The 19,312-nt window shown below is 30.8% G+C and overlaps 3 protein-coding genes across 6 annotated transcripts in view; 1 reads left to right on the forward strand and 2 right to left on the reverse strand.

Annotated features, from left to right (window-relative positions):
* LOC147814401 (uncharacterized) overlaps positions 1-19,312 on the forward strand; it is a 129,737-nt gene that overhangs the window by 103,873 nt on the left and 6,552 nt on the right. The gene's annotated exons all lie outside the window — the stretch shown is intronic.
* LOC147814408 (uncharacterized) lies at positions 6,926-9,630 on the reverse strand. Its single transcript, XM_087155169.1, has 3 exons — positions 9,569-9,630; positions 8,652-8,702; positions 6,926-7,402 (listed from the first exon to the last, which is right to left on the reverse strand). The coding sequence occupies exons 1-3, from the start codon at positions 9,578-9,580 to the stop codon at positions 6,926-6,928; spliced, it is 540 nt and encodes a 179-aa protein (XP_087011295.1). The 5' UTR covers positions 9,581-9,630.
* Positions 16,386-19,175, reverse strand: LOC122271144 (uncharacterized). Its single transcript, XM_043051392.3, has 3 exons — positions 18,883-19,175; positions 18,108-18,158; positions 16,386-16,896 (listed from the first exon to the last, which is right to left on the reverse strand). Exons 1-3 carry the CDS (start codon positions 18,892-18,894, stop codon positions 16,408-16,410), a joined length of 552 nt encoding a protein of 183 aa, XP_042907326.2. The 5' UTR covers positions 18,895-19,175; the 3' UTR covers positions 16,386-16,407.

Genomic DNA, 19,312 nt, shown 5'->3' on the forward strand with positions numbered 1-19,312 from the left:
AATCAAACGCCTTGGGGAGAGCATTTACAGTCAATCCAAGGCAGACTTAGTGCTTTTATCTTCGAATGTTGTTGGTTAATGTCACCGGCTCATTGTCATTTCAAGATATACGTAAAGTCGATGGACATCAGCATCCAACGTATAAAGATGCATGGCTTGCACTCGGCTTGCTGGAAGACGACAACCAGGTAGAATTTTATTTCTTTATTTCAATTAGTAGCAAAATGTATGCTTTCTATATATTCCTTGCATTTATAAACTTAATTTATTATCTTTTTGATCCACTACTATTTTTAAAAAAATTAAGCATATATATTAATATGTAATACTATTGTAGAAGTACGCATAAGCTTGATTTAAATACAGCGAATATTTCTGTCTAAAATTATAATTTAAATTCCGCTTAACTACCGCAGGGTAAAATCATCCTCAAAAGGATTAAAAGTTGGCAGGTTTGCAATAAGCAGTATCTCACTTCTCACGCAGTTTTCGGAAAAATTTCGGCCATTATTATTGTTTGTACATCGAACGCCGTTGTGACGTTTACAATTATCATTTCCGTGTAATTATTATTAATTTGCAGTGCTGTAAATATTAATAATAATTATTAATATTAAGAGTATTTCTACTGTATTATTCTGAAGGAAAAATATTGTGAAAGGTAGGTTAAGTAATAAAAGATAAATAAACACTTTACTACTATGCTGTTTTTCATCATACGTTTACAAATATCATTTTACTATTTAAGTGTTATTCTCAAGTAAATTTTTATTAATTTATTAATCTGCAGAGCTGTCATTATTCATTCCTATTTTATAAATAATTGATACAATTATTGATTTTAAGAGTAATTCTGCTCTGTTATTTCAAAAGAGAAATATCATGAAAAGTATGTTAAATTAAAAAAGTGTGTGTGTACTTATGTATATGCGTTAGAAGTTATACTTTTTTGGCGTATGGAAAAAAATTTAAAATAATAAAAATGCTGTAATGATCAAATATAAATATTAAAATCAATCAAAAAGGTATTATTTAAGTAAAAATATATATTTTTAATTAATTCCATTCTATGGCTAACTTTATCCTGTCGTTTTCTGCGAGCGCAGCTCACAAAGTTTACTCTCATCCAAACGCTCCAAAAGAATTATAACTTAAATAAAATATAAATAAATACATAATACTTTTTTTCATCATTAAGTAATTTAATTTTTTTTAACAGCAAACAATGCCAAAACGACGTAGAGGGGCTTCTTTGGGCCGTAAAACATGTCAAGCTACATTCATGCAGAATGCAAGAGCCGAGAGAAACGCAGAACAAATCCAGCAAGACAATACTGATGCACGTGAGAGCATGGCACGATTGCATCAAGTAGAATCAGAAGATGCACGAGCTGACCGAAATGAAGAAAGAAGATTGGAACAAAGACGATCGCGCCGACTCACATTTAACAGACTAAGAGTAAATGAACAACAACGCCAACAGGCACATCGATCTTTTAACTCTCAGTCTTTCCTGCGCCTAGCATTCGAGTATGAGCCTAATGTTGAATATTATGCTCATTCAAAAGTCATAATTGGTGCTATGGACAAGGAATGCCTGCATTGCAATGCTCTTAAGTTCAAAAATGAGCCAGCCGGGATGTGTTGCTCATCAGGAAAGGTACAACTACATGTAATTGATACACCACCTGAACCATTAAAGGGTTTACTGTTTGGCACGAATCCAGATTCAAATGTGTTCCTGAAATCAATTCGGACATTCAATTCCTGTTTCCAAATGACATCATTCGGAGCAACAGAAATAGTTAAAAATAATACGGTATATGGTCAACAATTCAATTCAACATTTAAAGTCAAAGGTCAAATTTATCACAAAGTGGGCTCATTGCTGCCAATGCCAAACGAAGCGCATAAATTTTTGCAAATCTATTTCATGGGCGGCAAAGATGCGCGCGTAGACGCACGTTGTGAATACAATCACCTCAATTCATTTTTTGCCAAACGCATCGTTGGTGAGCTGGACGCTCTATTGAATGAGCACAATGAATTATTGAAAATATTCAAATCACACTTGCCTAAATTACAAAGTGATCATCACGCTATTGTCATCAGCCCTGATAAAACACCTGTTAGAGAGCATATTCGTAGATTCAATGCACCTGTTGTTGACGACGTTGCTGGAATCATGGTTGGCGATCGAACAACTGCACGACAAATCGTGATTCGTAGAAGAAATAATAATCTCCAGTTCATTGCTGAAACACACCGTTCATATGACGCTCTCCAATATCCGCTAATTTTTTGGAAGGGACAAGATGGATATTGCGTAAATATTAAACAACGTGATCCCGCAACAGGTACTTCATTCATTGTGGACTTGAACATTACTCATTTAACAAAGAACTTAATTAATTTCAATTTATCAAACTAAACTAATGTTAATTAATTTCAATTATATTTATTAATGATTTATAATTATTCATGAATTATTTATAATTGTATTTTTATTATTTATTTATAATTATATTTTTATTATTTATTTATAATTATATTTTTATTATTTATTTATAATTATATTTATTAGTATATATTATTACAGGAGCCGAAACAAACAAGAATGTTAGTGCGAAGGATTATTATGCGTATCAGTTGATGAATAGACGCGGTCAGGACAACATCATTCTACGATATCGTGAGCTTTGTCAACAATTCATGGTCGACATGTACGTGAAGATAGAGAGTGAACGACTACGATACTTGCGATATAATCAACAACAGCTGCGTGCTGAAGAATACATTCACTTGCGAGACGTTATTGTCAGCAGCGCCGATGCCGCCGAAATTGGTAACTCGGTCATTCTACCATCATGGTATATAGGCAGTCCACGTCATATGCAAGAATATATCCAGGATGCTCTGGCTTACGTGCTCGAGTACGGACGACCGTGTTTGTTTATCACGTTCACGTGTAATCCTAAATGGCCAGAGATTACATCATTGCTTTTTCCCGGCCAAAATGCAATACATCGTCATGACATTACAGCACGTGTATTCAGACAAAAGTTAAAGTCTTTAATAAGTTTCATTACGAAATTACAAGTATTTGGTCCTACACGTTGCTGGATGTATTCGGTTGAATGGCAAAAGAGGGGATTACCTCATGCGCACATTTTGATTTGGTTAATCAACAAAATACGTCCTGAAGAAATCGATAGTGTAATTTCTGCGGAAATTCCAAATCCGTCTACTGATCAATTGCTGTTTGATATTGTTACAGTTAACATGATTCATGGCCCATGCGGCAATTTTAATCGTTTATCGCCGTGTATGGCAAATGGAAAATGTACCAAAGGGTTTCCTAAAAATTTCACTAACGATACGATCACAAATGTTGACGGATATCCAATATATCGTCGAAGAAATTCCGATAATGGCGGACAATCGTTTATTAAAAATATCAGCAACATCGACATTGACATTGACAATCGCTGGGGGGTGCCTTATTCACCTCTACTGAGCAAAACATTCCAAGCTCATATTAATGTAGAGTTTTGTAGTTCAGTGAAGAGCATCAAATATATTTGCAAGTATGTGAATAAAGGCAGTGATATGGCAGTATTTCGAGTTGAAAATACCAATGTGACTGCCCCTCCAGTGAATAACAACGATGAAATAACGCTGTACCAAATTGGCCGGTACATCAGCTCCAATGAAGCAGTTTGGCGTATCTTTGGTTTCCCAATTCATGAACGGGATCCAACCGTTATTCATTTAGCCGTCCATCTTGAAAACGGTCAGCGCGTATATTTCACGAACGAGACAGCGATTGACAGAGCTATAAATCCACCAAGAACTACACTCACCGAATTTTTTGAATTGTGTAATCGTGCTGATGCTTTTGGTGCTTTTGCACGGACATTACTTTACTCAGAAGTACCACACTATTTCATATGGTCTCAAACAAAAAAATGGATACCCCGCAAGCAAGGCACACCGGTTGAAGCATGTCCCGGTTTATTCAAATCAAACGCCTTGGGGAGAGTATTTACAGTCAATCCAAGGCAGACTGAGTGCTTTTATCTTCGACTGTTGTTGGTTAATGTCACCGGCTCATTGTCATTTCGCGATATACGTAAAGTCGATGGGCATCAGCATCCAACGTATAAAGATGCATGCCTTGCACTCGGCTTGCTGGAAGATGACAACCAGTGGGAATGTATGCTTGCTGAAGCAGCATTGAACTGTACTGCTAAGCAAATTCGTGTACTATTCGCTATAGTATTAACTACATGTTTCCCGGGCAGAATAGAAACTTTATGGGATAATCACAAAGATTCGATGACTGATGATATACTGTATCACCATCGCACACGTTGTAACGATCTAACGATAGCATTCAGCGATGCTATGTACAATGAAGCACTGATTGCTATTGAGGATCTTTGCATTACTATTGCCAACTTGCCTCTCAGTCATTTCGGTATGCTTTCGCCAAATCGAAGTGCATCTGATTTTTTAAACAATGACATGAATCGTGAACTTCATTACAATACAGTAGAAATGGCAGCTATTGTGACTCGCAATGTTCCACTGATGAATGAGGAACAAAGGAACATATATGACCGCATTATGCTCGCAGTTTCGGCAGGTCAAGGTGGATTTTTTTTTTTTGGAAGCACCAGGTGGAACTGGCAAAACATTTATTATTTCGCTAATTCTCGCTGAAATACGATCAAATAATGGCATCGCGTTGGCCGTTGCATCATCTGGCATTGCGGCAACTTTATTGGATGGAGGCAGAACAGCTCATTCAGTATTTAAGCTGCCACTAAATATTCAAAACAACCCGGACGCAGCGTGCAGCATAAAAAAGCAATCGTCTATGGCCACAGTGTTGAAACACTGTAAAATTATCATCTGGGATGAATGCACAATGGCTCACAAACATTCGCTTGAGGCGTTGAATAGGACATTGAAAGATATAAAGAACAATGACAAATTATTTGGCGGCACTCTGCTACTCCTTTCAGGTGATTTCAGGCAAACACTTCCCGTCATTCCGCGTTCAACGTACGCTGATGAGATCAATGCTTGCTTGAAATCATCTCCACTGTGGTATAATGTTGAAAAAGTTCAACTAACAGTAAATATGCGAGTCCAAATGCTTCAGGATCCATCTGCTGAAACATTCTCAAAACAATTGCTAGATATCGGTGATGGAAAAGTTACCAAGGATGAGACAGGATGCATAAAATTACCGGAGGATTTCTGCACAATCATTGATTCAAAAGATGCTCTCATTAACCTTATATTTCCCGATTTACACACGCAATACATTAATCATGAGTGGCTTGCAGAAAGGGCGATTTTAGCAGCAAAAAATGTGGACGTCAACGAATTGAATCTGAAAATACAACAGTTATTGCCAGGTAACATGGTGACATACAAATCCGTTGATGCAGTTTGCGATCCTATGGAAGCTGCATATTTTCCAACAGAGTTTTTAAAGTCATTGGATTTACCAGGCATGCCACCGCATAATTTAGTACTTAAAGTTGGATCTCCTGTTATTTTGCTTCGTAATTTGAACCCACCACAGCTGTGCAACGGCACGCGATTGGTCGTTAAAAAATTAATGAACAACGTTATCGAAGTCATTATTTTAAATGGAAAATTCCGGGGTGAAAGTGTATTACTTCCACGAATCCCTATTATACCCACAGATGTGCCAATTCAATTTAAACGCATTCAATTCCCCATTAGATTGGCATTTGCAATGACTATTAATAAATCTCAAGGCCAAACAATGTCTGTTTGTGGCTTAGATTTGAGCACACCATGTTTTTCACACGGACAATTATACGTGGCATGCTCTCGAGTGGGTAAACCATCCAGTTTATTTGTGTTAGCAAAAGACGGAATGACAAAAAATATTGTACACTCCATTGCACTAAGAGATTAATATTGTTTACTAATATTTTCAGAATTAGTTGTATATATAATTTATAAAAAAAAGTTACAATAAATTTAAAAAATTATTATTTGGTGTGTTGTTATTTTCACCTTCCGTCATCGTTCACAGCGCTCCATGCCACTGCCACTCACATACCACATACGCACACACTTACAATAAATAAGATATATTTTCATACTCTAGAAATAAATCATATGGCAAAACAACGTTTGCCGGGTCAGCTAGTATATATATATATTTCGGGACTTTCATTTTCCGGAATTTTTAAATTTTTTTGTCTTTTTTTCCAGTTTTTTGTTATTTTTATTATTATTTTTCTATTTTTTCCCCTTTCTTCATTGTTCTTCAATTTTTCCCTTGTTTTCTCTACATTTTGATTGCTTCAGTGTTATGATAATGTACATAAACATAATTTTTAAAACACATGTGACTGAAGAAAGAGGCACAAATAACCAAATAAAGATGCTAGACCTTTCTTTCAGAGCAAAGAAAAAAAATGTTCGTTATTTTTCAAATTGTTTCAGTGTTATGATAATGTACATAATCATAATTTTTAAAACACATGTGGCTGGAAGGAGAGGTATAAATACCCAAAAAAGATGCTAGACCTATCATAAAATTATTTTGTAGAAGATTTAAATTCGAAAAAATATTTTCGTTTCCAAAAATTTATTCGAACTCTAAATTAAAAAAGGAGGGATGATTTAAATCATAAATTTTTAATATTTTGCAATGTGAAAAACTATCCTTGGAATACTTGTATATTATAAGATATTAATAGACCGATGAATAACATTTCTAATTTACTCTAAGATTTTATGAAGGTTATTTAACTTCTAAAAGAGTTTACAATAAACTGTGTCAGATAGATCTCAAACATAAAAGAGCAACCATTTTACAAAAAAAAATAATAATAATTTTATTTCCTATTTATTTACACAAATTGTTGACTTAATAACCATATCTGGCATAAGGAAGAGTCCCTAATAATGCACTTGCTAATAAATATCCACCATATCCTGCACCATAACCAAGGCCATTATATCCAAGGCCATTGTATCCAAGGCCACCATAACCACCATACCCGTAGCCTAATCCAGCATTTCCAGCATAACCATGTCCTTGAGCAACATGACCATATCCAGCATATCCTCCATAGAGATGGCCATGAGCAGGGGCTGATGAGTGAATGTGAACGGCAGCGGGATTCTGGTTGGCAGTTCCTGGTTCGTTGGTCTTTACTTGAGCTCTGAAGCCACCGTGATCAGCTACGTAGTTGACCTGTCTGTGGATACCACGATCGTCTGTAAATCCGTAACTTCCTGTCACATGACCACCAGTTCCGGATTCTTCTCTGTGTTGTTCACCATGTTTGTCTTTGATGCTGTAACCAAACTTGTAAGGCTTTGGTGCATGATGACCATGGTCCTATAAATAAAGTTAAAATGCAATTGGTTTTAGAAACTAATAATTATATCTGACAAAACGCATAAGTGTAACTTTCACGTCATAAAATTCTTAGAACATATAAAAAAATGTATTCTAAAAGCAATTATAATCATTAAAATGCTCAAATCCATTAAAATTAATTGAAACTTCATAAAAAAATTGCATTGTTCAAAATTGCATTGTTCAAAATTGCATTTTATAACATTTTAAAAAGTATGTTAATCTCCCAAGTATTATCTCAAAACTTGATAGATTTGGATAAACTTAGCGAAACAAAAAGCAATCAATAACGAAAATTTCAGGCAAAGAATTTTCTAAATTCAATCTTTAAGTAATTGGTAAGGTGGTTAAATATTTATCATGATTTGAGCAAAACTTTCGTGAATCATTCAATTTATTAAAATTTTCAAGCAATTGAAATAAATGATCATTTGCTTTTTTTATATTTTCATAAAATGTTGTGTTCTTAATTTATTCCTTATTAAGATCAGATTTCATTAAAATTTAAGAAGTATAACCCCGTATTTCATCTTAATTTTAGTTATTTTTAATAATTTCTATTTTGCTTAATTAGTAATATTCGACTACATTCGTGACGATACTTGATTTGTTTTGTTGATGAGAATGAGATAATTACGTAGAAAAATTCCTCACTAAAGTTTCAATTGATAAATGTTGGTTTCACTTAAATTTTTTATTTCTATGAAGCTTACATTGGAATCGGTAAAATTTAGTTTCAATTAGTTTATATTAATTTTCATTTAGCTCAGTGCTTTCCTTTTTGATATAAATAACAATATGAAACAGTATAGTAATTTATATTTAATTTATTTTATGAAACAAAATGTCAGAGAAAAATTTGTTCACTGACGAGTAATTTAAAATGATAACTGCTAACATCAATCAAATTTTCTGTCATCGACATTATATTATAATAAGCATATTTTTAAAATATAATGAAATAGATTTCATTTTAAATATTTTTTATTCTAGAGTATTGATATTATTCAAAAAACAAAGTTTAAATGCATAGGTATATCTTTATAATTAATTTAAAGTTTCAGATAAAATAATCGCAAAGAAAAACTAAACTAAATTGATACAACTTTCAAAATTACATGAACTATAAGTAGATTATTACCAAAATACCAAAGATAATTTATTTATTGCTTTTGTTATTTATTCAACAAAATACTGTGAAATATTGATAAAAACATGTATATATTACCACAGGAGGGTGTGCAAAAGCAACAAGAATTATAGCAGATAAGATAACAACCTGTAAAAAATCAAAGAAAAATTATACCTAATTGCAATGCTATATTAAGGAATATTAAATAATTTTTTTGCGTAGTACTTATACAGCGGTGTTATTTTGGATAAAGTATGTATTGTACATGATTTTGGGCGATATTTATTATACATCATCTTGTATTTAGATAGCATTACTTATATTTACCTTTTGCTACTTATATTACATATACATCTTGCATTTATATTTATTTGCAAAGGCATATTGCGAGGGAATAAATTTATCAAAAATATCTGTTACTATTTGCCAAATATTTTATCTTATACTTATTTTAACTATTTTTATCATAGAAGAAATTTTTAGCATCAAATGAATCTTAGCGAAGAACATCTTTTAAAAAAATATCTCATAATAAGTGCCCTGAAATTTTTCTCTCCTGTCTATCTCATATTAATTGAGCATTAATTTCTCTAATTACTTCCTTGATATTTTTGAAAAAAAAAATTTTGAGAACACTTATATGTATTTTATCTTAAATTTGTAGATATACGTATACCTAAAGCATGCAAACATTTATACTAGAAGTGGTTTTGCCATTTTTAAATTTTCTTACACAATAAATACATGCACACAATAAAAGTTCAGAAAAAGTTCAAAGTTTACAAATTTTATGACAAATAAGTTTTTTGAAAATGACAATACAAAGTAAATATCAAATTTTAATTTTTTTAATTAAATTGAAATGGTATTTAAATGCATTGCAAGTAGAAATTACTATCGAAAAACAATCAAAAATGATAAAACGTTCATACTGAAACCTTTTGAAAGTTAATGAAATAGAAATAAAGTATAAAATGGATCAAATGTTTTTAAACAATGAACAAAGTTCTCACCTGGGAAATCATATTGTACTGTCTTAAAGACCGATGAAAGATCTATGCTCAAAATCTTTTCTTCGAGTCATTTATATAGTTGTGGAAAAACATATTAATGCCTGTTTGACAAGAATTCAAATCATTTTAATGCTTCAATTATTCTGTTGAACTTGTTCTTCATGTTGTTTTCTGGAACGTTACAGTCGTTAAAAATAACTCTAATTTCTTTGCAAGTTCTTTAATACAATAATGAACCATTTATTAACAAGTATTTTTTTTAAATTCCTTACTTATACTAATGTATTATCATTTTCACTAAGAATCTTAAAATGAGAAATTCAGTAAAACTTATATCAAATTTCTTCAAGAAATACGAAAAAAATACAGTTCATCGTAGAAAAAGATATGTTGTAATATTTTATACAAACAAAAATTGATTTGAATATTAAAAAAACAAAATCAGTTTTCTTCACTGATTCCTGAAACATAAAACAATTTTAAAAAAAACTTATAAGTCAATTCATTGCATATATTGTTCCCTTAGTTACAAAATCGCATTTTCTTAAACTAAACTAGGCATATTTTGTAGATTTTTGAATGTGTTATAAGTATCAGAGATTATTGAGAGCATGGAAATTTATTTTATGAATTTTCTCTACAAAACCTATAATTTTTAAACAGTGAAATAATTTATGGGATTCTCCTGTAATATCGGGTTGTATCATTTTGTTTTCTGCGAGTTGTTTCGTCAGCAGTTTCCAGAAATACCAACAAAATTCAGAGTCTTTTTCAAAGAAAACATAACAAACAATTTAATGTTTAAGTTAATAATATAATGGTGAATTTAGTGAACAATTTAACAAAATGCATTGCAAGAGCTATATTTTTAATAAAGGAACCTTTTATATCTGCCTCTTAATAAATTAGTCTGTTTCACACACTTAGCAATTTACTTGTTAAGTTTGTAAATCATTTTACTCAATTTCAAAACGACGTCTATAGCTATAGAAAATTGGAAAAAAAAATTTGACAGTCTTTTTTTAAAAAAATGTGTTTTAATTGGGTACTTGTACTTCAGGAGCAGAACTGTCCCCCATTATCGAGCAAACAGCTCCCTAGTAACGTGGTGTTAACATTAACGTGAGAGCTTGAAGACCATTTCGATGCTTAAAATAACTGCACAGTGATGAATTGGGCAAACAGTTTTACAAAAAAAAAAGGATTTCTAATGTAAGGATTTCCATTAAATCTCGAAGGAAAGAAGAAATGGGTAATAAGTTGCAGAAGATATAACTGGCAGCCTGGAAGTGGACCGCGCTTATATGAGGTAAATACTCATTTATTTATAAGGAATTACATTTATTTACTTATATATGCAGTATATAAACGACCTTGCGTTGTTAGAACTAAATGCTTGTTTTTGTCTGTTTCTTTAAAAATAAATAAATTAATTACTTTTCCGGGTTTCTTGAATTGTTCAGCTCCAATTATATATCTAGTATAAGGATTTTAATTGAAAATTGCATTTATTAAGTAAATATTTATTTAAAATATGACCTTTAAACAATATTTCGTAATTAATTTAGCAATTTTGAGTGTTTGTGTGGTATAAAACCAAATAAATTAAGACAAGAGATTGGCTGAATAAGTATTCGCTAAACTTATCTCAGAATAGCCAACTTTTGTATTCACTCTTAAGTGTTTCCTTTTGTTCCGTTAAAAATAAATATTTATCTGTTTCTAATTGTATTTTAGTTTTATTCACTAATATATCACATAATTAGCTTTTTAATTAAAAAATTTGAAAAAAAACTACTAATCTTACATCTATTTTAATGCTTTACATTTTAGGTTATTTTTAATTCGAAATAACTATTTGAAGTAGAATTTTATTTTATTTTAATACCATTCGTAGGGCAGGACCTTTCAAGTGTTAGAGTGGTTCGTTTACATCATTAATATTCCCTTCATCTCAGTTGAATTTTAATACTTATTTGCAAAAACACTTTATAAAAAATGCCGAAAACCACTCAATGGATATTTTTTTCTACGAAATAAATATTACAATTATTTTGAAATAAGGAAGTAAGACTATAATGAAATTTTTTGAATGGTTGGATATAATTCAGTTTAATTCTTAAATATAAGTTTATAATTATGTGGTCTAACATTAAATTGTTACGAAAATTACTGTCTCGAATGTACTTAATAGGTTAAAATTAGGTTCAGTTTGCGTATTTTATTAATAAAGTTAAATTTAAACATCAATTTAATGAATTGTTAACATTAACTGCTTATTATGAGGCTAGTTATTTATTGCTGGACAAAATTTTGCTTACTAAATGTTTTTTTTTTTTTTGGTAAATTCAAAATAATTGCAAAGAGCTCTTAAGATTCTTCCTTTAGATAGCTCCATCTCCCTTATGGTCTTTTTGAACGAAAAATCCCTTTAAAACTGTCCTTTTTATCACTGTTTTTTTACGAAATATAGATAAGCTTTGAACGAATTTGTAACAGTCATAATGCAGTGAATCATGTTATCACAAATATGAAACCTTAAAAATGATTAAATGATGCTACGATTTCATCTGATTGGAAGTATTTAAATCGTAACGTTTTAGTTAGCTTGCAGCAAATTAACACATTGTATTAGCTAGAGTTGTCAGTATAAATATTCAACGATGAACCGATTTATCAGAGACCGGAAACAATAATTTACCGAATATTTAATTTATCATTACATATCATTATCATTTGTTCAATTTTCTAGATCACTAATTTTAGGTTTTGAGACAATTTTTGGAAAAATATATCTTCAAATATGAAAATAAATGAAAAAAGAAAATTGTTTCAAATTATATATGTATATAGTGAAACCTGTGTATAACGATACTGTCTATAACGATAAACCTGTCTATAGCGATATTTCCTCGAGGTCCCGGTGAAATTCCTATTTACTCAATGTATTTTTAACCTGTTTATAGCGATAACCACTTTTCAGTTAAACCTGTCTACAACGATAATTCTTCCTCTTTTAATAGTTGATAGTTCTTTTCCGATTTTTCTACCGTTGGAAAACGACTCCCCATCGAGCCTAAATGTGAGATAACAAAATGTTTTTTTTTTTTTCCTATCTCCTTTGTATGTAATATTCTTTCGTTGTTTCTGAGAAAAAAGCCACTTTTAGGGGAAATTAGAGCTGTAGAAATGGGTGAAGGGGTATTGTAGGAGGGAGAGAGCTTCGTCAGTAAAACGGGTGACACACTGACGAGACATCGATGCGGCAGCGACACGCATCGATGTCTCGTCAATGTGTGGTCCGCCCATCCGCCTTAGGTGGAGGGGAGGTGGAGTTTCTGGCCAATAATGATATCCCTGCTTTCGAAGGTCAATCGTCTTGCTTTCCTCACCATTCATTAGCTGAGGAAAGGAGACAAGTTGCAAGCGGGAGCTCTTTTTTCAGAATGGTCACTTTCAAATCTTCTCATTCATAAGTAAGTCCTTATCGTTACTCACTACGGACTGGCATGTTTTCCTTGCAATAAAGTTAATTTTAATTTTGAAGTGATGGCTCGGCGTAAAGCATTATCTTTTGAAGAAAAATTAAATATCATATCGGAAATTGATCAAGGATTGAAGCAAGTTGACGCTGCTAAGAAATATGGGATTTCACAATCAACAATAGCTACTTTTTTGAAGAAAAGAAAAGATATCGAAGATGCTGTGGAAGGAAGCAAAATTGATGGTAAAAGGAAAAGATTCAAAGGTGCAGTTAATGAGGATGTAGACAAAGCTACCCTAAGATGGTTCCATGAAATGAGACAACAAAATGTGCCAATTAGTGGTCCAATGGTTGCAGAAAAAGCAAGAACATTTGCGTCTTTGCTAGGCAACAATGAGTTCAAAGCCAGCAATGGGTGGATTACATCATTTCGAGAACGTCATGTTGTTTTTAAAACCATCTCAGGTGAAGAAAAGTCAGCTCCAGTCAATGATGTTGCATCCTGGAAGCAACGAGAAAAAGAGACTATTGAAAAAACTTATTCTCCAGAAAACGTGTACAATGCTGATGAAACTGGCTTATTTTATCAGCTCATGCCAGATAAAACAATGGCATTTAAGGGAGAAAATTGTAAAGGCGGTAAAAAATCAAAACAGAGGTTAACTGTTCTACTTTGTGCAAACAGTACTGGAACCGATAAACTGAAGCCGTTCGTTATAGGCAAATACGCTAAACCTAGATGTTTTAAGAATGTGTAAAGTTTACTAGTTGACTACAAGGCAAACAAAAGAGCCTGAATGACAGAAGAAATATTTAACAACTGGCTGCTTGATGTGGATAAGGAGATGAAAAGAAAGAAGAAAACAATAGCTCTCTTAGTTGACAACTGCGCTCCTCACAACAATCCTCCAAGTTTGAAAAATATAAAATTGTTTTATTTTCCCCCAAATTGCACGTCGATTCTACAGCCATTAGATTTGGGAATAATAAAATGTTTCAAAGGATACTATCGAAAAAGATTAGTTCAGAACGTTGTTTATAACCTGGATAATAAACTCCCAAATCCTTATGCAGTTGATGTAAAAAATGCATGTGATTGGATTTCCGGAGGGTGGAATTCATTGACACAATCCACCATCCAAAATTGTTGGAAGAAAGCTTCTTTCTTTGAGGATAAAAGCAACGGAAACGCAGAAACTGAGCTTACTGAAATCACTGATGAAGAAGAAAAATGTGTGGTAGGCTTAAATTCGATTGTCAGTGATTTCCAAAGATCATCTAATACATCATTTCTATTTAACGCAGATGAATTTTTAAATTTGGATAATGATGTGCTGGTTTTCAGTGGTGCAAGTGATGAAGAGATTTTAGCAGAAGTTATCCCGGGTGATTAAAGTGACGAGGAAGAAGCAGCTGACTGTTCTCAAAACAGGACTCAAATTTCACCCGAGAATGCGATATTGCTAATTAACACTTTGCAAGATTTTGTTGCAACATTACCAAACGTAACTGATGTTCATTTGAATTCATTAGATGGACTGAAATCTATGTGCATGGAAATGGCAATTGCTTCCAAAAATAAGCAAACAAAACTAATCGATTATTTTTCTAAATGACTTCTGTTTAGATTCATAAAATTGTAAGTAAATTTCTCTTGTGAGCTGTTTCATAATTCTAAGTAAAATTTTCATTTGGAGCCTATAAAAGAAGTATAATTTATCATTAGTTTTAAACGTATACTTTTAAATTTCAAACCTGCCTATAACGATAACCTGCCTATAACAATATTTTACTTAGGTCCCTACATTTTCGTTATAGACAGGTTTTACCATATAAAAAATGCTTTTAGCTATTTTAGAAGAGTGAAGTACGAAAAAAGGCGCACTAGATTTTGAAGTTTTTGAAAATATGATGTTAAATGTGGCCATAAAGTAAACCGGCCTTTTCACCACCCTTTCGAAAAATCGACCTTTTTTCACAGAGTGAAGAATTCTTGATCAAATTGCAGCAAGAAGTTCTAACACCCTGGGTACATCATCCGTAAAATCTATATTATCGTAAAATTTTACATCGTAATTCTTACACTGATATTTAATTAATTAGTGTGATTCAATGATTATACATTATTTATTACAGTAAAAATTACGATGCATCAAAAATTTTGTTCTGTAAAATTATATTGTAACATATAATTTTTACATTAATTTGATCCTGAAATTTTACGATTCGGTGTTTTAAAAATACTTAAATTTTTTAATGTCACGTGCGGGGCAAGATGTTTTCATTTTCTTTAAAAATTAGTTATATAATTTCAATATATTCATTCAATAACGAATGATTAATGTATGCTACAAAAATAAAATTTGAAAACAGTTATTATTAATACAGTTTCTATTAAAACCATCTGTCTTGTTATGTGCTGGATAGCTAATATATATAATTTCAACTATTTATTTATTTATTTATTTCTGCTATTTATTTATTTATTTTAATTTTATACTAAATACTAAGGAATCTACAGTTCGTACATTCATCCAAATATCGTTCATTAACTGGTCAAAATAATGGTTCATCACTTGAAATTGATCCTAATATCGGCATTTTTAGCTATTTTTCGTTATTTTTTAAATTGTTTCAGTGTTATGATAATGTACATAAAAATAATTTTTAAAACACATGTGGCTGGCAAAAGAGGCACAAATAACCAAACAAAGATGACAGACCTTTCCTTTAGAGCAAAGAAAAAACATTTTCGTTACTTTTTAAATTATTTCGCTGTTATTATAATGTACATAAACATAATTTTTAAAACACATGTGGCTGGAAAAAGAGGCCCAAATAACCAAATCAAGATGATAGACCTTTCTTTTAGAGCAAAGGAAAAAATTTCGTTACTTTTCAAATTGTTTCAGTGTTATGATAATGTACATAAACATGGTTTTAAAAACATGTGGCTGGAAAAGAGGCATAAATAATCAAAAAATATTCTAGACCTGCCTTGAAATTATTTTGTGACAGATTTAAACTTGGAAAAATATTTTTGTAAACAAAAATCTATTCAAACTCTAAATTAAAATAGGATAGACAATTTAAATCATAAAATTTTACTAATTTGCAATCATCTTCAAATAACTGAAAAAAATGTGCCAGAGTATCCTTAGAATACTTGTATATTATTAGATATTAATAGAACGATGAATAACATTTTTAATTTACTCTTATATTTCATGAAGATTATTTAACTTCTTATAGAGTTTATAGTAAACTTTGTCAGATACATCCAAACATAAAAGAGCAACCATTTTACAAATAAAAATTTTAATTTTATTCCTATTTATTTACACAAATTGTTGACTTAATAACCATATCTGGCATAAGGAAGAGTGCCTAACAATGCACTGGCTAATCCATATCCACCATATCCTGCACCATTACCAAGTCCATTATATCCAAGGCCGCCATAACCACCATACCCGTAGCCTAAACCAGCATTTCCAGCATAACCATGTCCTTGAGCAGAATGACCATCAGCGTGACCTGCATGGCCGTGTCCATAACTAGCATATCCTCCATAGAGATGGCCATGAGCTGGAGCTGATGAATGAATGTGAACGGCAGCTGGATTCTGGTTGGCGGTTCCTGGTTCGTTAGTTTTGACTTGGGCTCTGAAGCCACCGTGATCAGCCACGTAGTTGACCTGTCTGTGTATACCACGGTCATCTGTAAATCCGTAGCTTCCTGTCACATGACCACCAGTTCCGGATTCCTCTCTGTGTTGTTCACCATGTTTGTCTTTGACGCTATATCCAAACTTGTAAGGCTTTGGTGCATGATGACCATGGTCCTATAAATAAAGTTAAAATGTAATTAGCTTTAAAAACTAATAATTATATCTGATAAAACTCATAAGTGTAGCTTTTACGTCATAACATTCTTAGAACATATAAAAAAATTAATCTTAAAGCAATTATATTCATTAAAATGCTCAAATCCATTAAAATTAATTTAAACTTCATGAAAAAATTGCATTTTTTAAAATTGCATAATATGGCATTTTAAAAAGTATGTTAATCTCCCATGCATTATATCAGAACTTGATAGATTTGGATATAATTAGCGAAACAAAAAGAAATCAATTACGAAAATCTCAGGTAAAGAATTTTCTTAATTCAATCCTTTAGTAATAAGGTGTTTCTTAATTTTTTCAAAACTTTTAAAAATCACTCCATTTATCAACATTTTCAATCAATTAAAATAAATGATAATTTTCTTTGTTTATATTTTCATAAAATGCTGTGTTCTTAATTTATTCTTTATTAAGATCACATTTCATTACATTTTAAGAAATATAACCAAGTATTTCATCTTAATTTTAGTTATATTCAATAATTTCTATTTTGTCTAATTTATAATATTTTACAACATTCGTGACGATATTTGATTTCTTTTGTTGATGAGAATGAAATAATTACTGAAAAGAATTCCTCACTAAAGTGATAAATATTCGTTTCACTCAGGGTTTTTTTAATGAAGCTTACATTGGAATTGGCAGAATCTATCTTCAATTAGTTTTATATTAATATTCCTTTAGTTCAATGTTTTTTTTCCTTTTATTTAAATAACAACATTAAACTATATAGTAATTTATATTTAATTTATTTTCTAAATTGAAATGGCAGAGTTAAATTTGTTCACTGAAGAGTAATTTCAACTGATAACTGTTAACATCAATCAAATTTTCTGTGATTGACATTACATTATAATAAAAATAATTTAAAACTATAATGAAATAGATTGCATTTTAAATGTTTTTTATTCTAGTGTTTAGATATTATTCAAAAAACAAAGTTTAAATACATAGGTATATATTTATAATTAATTTAAAATTTTAGATAAAATAACCGCATAGAAAAACTAAACTAAATTGATACACCTTCCAAAATTACATCAACTATGAGTTGATTATTACCAAAATGCCAAGGACCATTTATTTATTGCTTTTATTATTTATTCAAAAAATACTGAGAAATATTGATAAAAACATTTATATATTACCACAGGAGGGTGTGCAAAAGCAACAAGAACTATAGCAGACAAGATAACAACCTGTAAAAAATCAAAGAGAAATTATACCACGCTTGCAATGCTATATTAAGGAATATTAAATAATTTTTTTTGTGTAATACTATACAAAAGTGTTATTTTGGAAAAAGTATGTATTTCACATGATTTTTATACATAAATTTTTTATATAAAATCTCAGATAACAGATAACTTTCTTAGATAACACCACTTATGTTTACTTTTTGCTACTTATATTGCTTATACATCCTGTATTTATATTTATTTACAATTGCGTACTGAGAGTAAATAAATTTATTTCAAATAACTGATAATATTTTCCGAATATTATATCTTCTACTTTTTTCTTACTATTTTCATCAAGGAAGAAATTTTTAGCATCAAATGAATCTAAGCGAAGAACATCTTTTAAAAAAATATCTCATAATAAATGCCCTCAAATTTTTCTCACCTGTCTATATCATATTTATTCAGCATTAATTTCTCTAATTACTTCCTTAATATTTTAAAACAAAAAGTTTTGAAAACACTTATATGTATTTTATGAAAAATTTGTAGATGTACGTATGCCTAAAACACATAAACATTTATACTAGATGTGTTTTTACAATTTTTAAATTTTCTTATTAACTATCGAAAAACAAGTCAAAAATGATTAAAGTTCATATTGAAACCTTTGAAAGTTAACGAAATAAAAATAAAGTATAAAATGGATCATATGTTTTTAAACAATGAACAAAGTTCTTACCTGGGAAATCATATTGTACTGTCTTAAAGACCGATGAAAGATCTATGCTCAAAATCTTTTCTTCGAGTCATTTATATAGTTGTGGAAAAACATATTAATGCCTGTTTGACAAGAATTCAAATATTTTTAATGCTTCAATTATTCTGTTGAACTTGATCTTCATGTTGTTTTCTGGAACGTTACAGTCGTTAAAAATAACTCTAATTTCTTTACAAGTTTTGTAATACAATAATGAACCATTTATTGACAAGCATTTCTTCTAAATTCCTCACTTATCATACTATGTAATCAATTTTCACCTGAAATGTTAAAATATGAAATTTAGTAAAATTTAAATTAATTTCTCTCATAGAATACCAAAAAAACAATTCTACACAGAAAAGGATATTATGTAATATTTTATACAAATAAAAATTTTATTAAATATTTA

This window comes from Parasteatoda tepidariorum, chromosome 2 (genome assembly GCF_982258835.1).
Source record: "Parasteatoda tepidariorum strain Cologne lab strain chromosome 2, Ptep-v5.0, whole genome shotgun sequence".
NCBI lineage: Eukaryota > Metazoa > Arthropoda > Arachnida > Araneae > Theridiidae > Parasteatoda > Parasteatoda tepidariorum.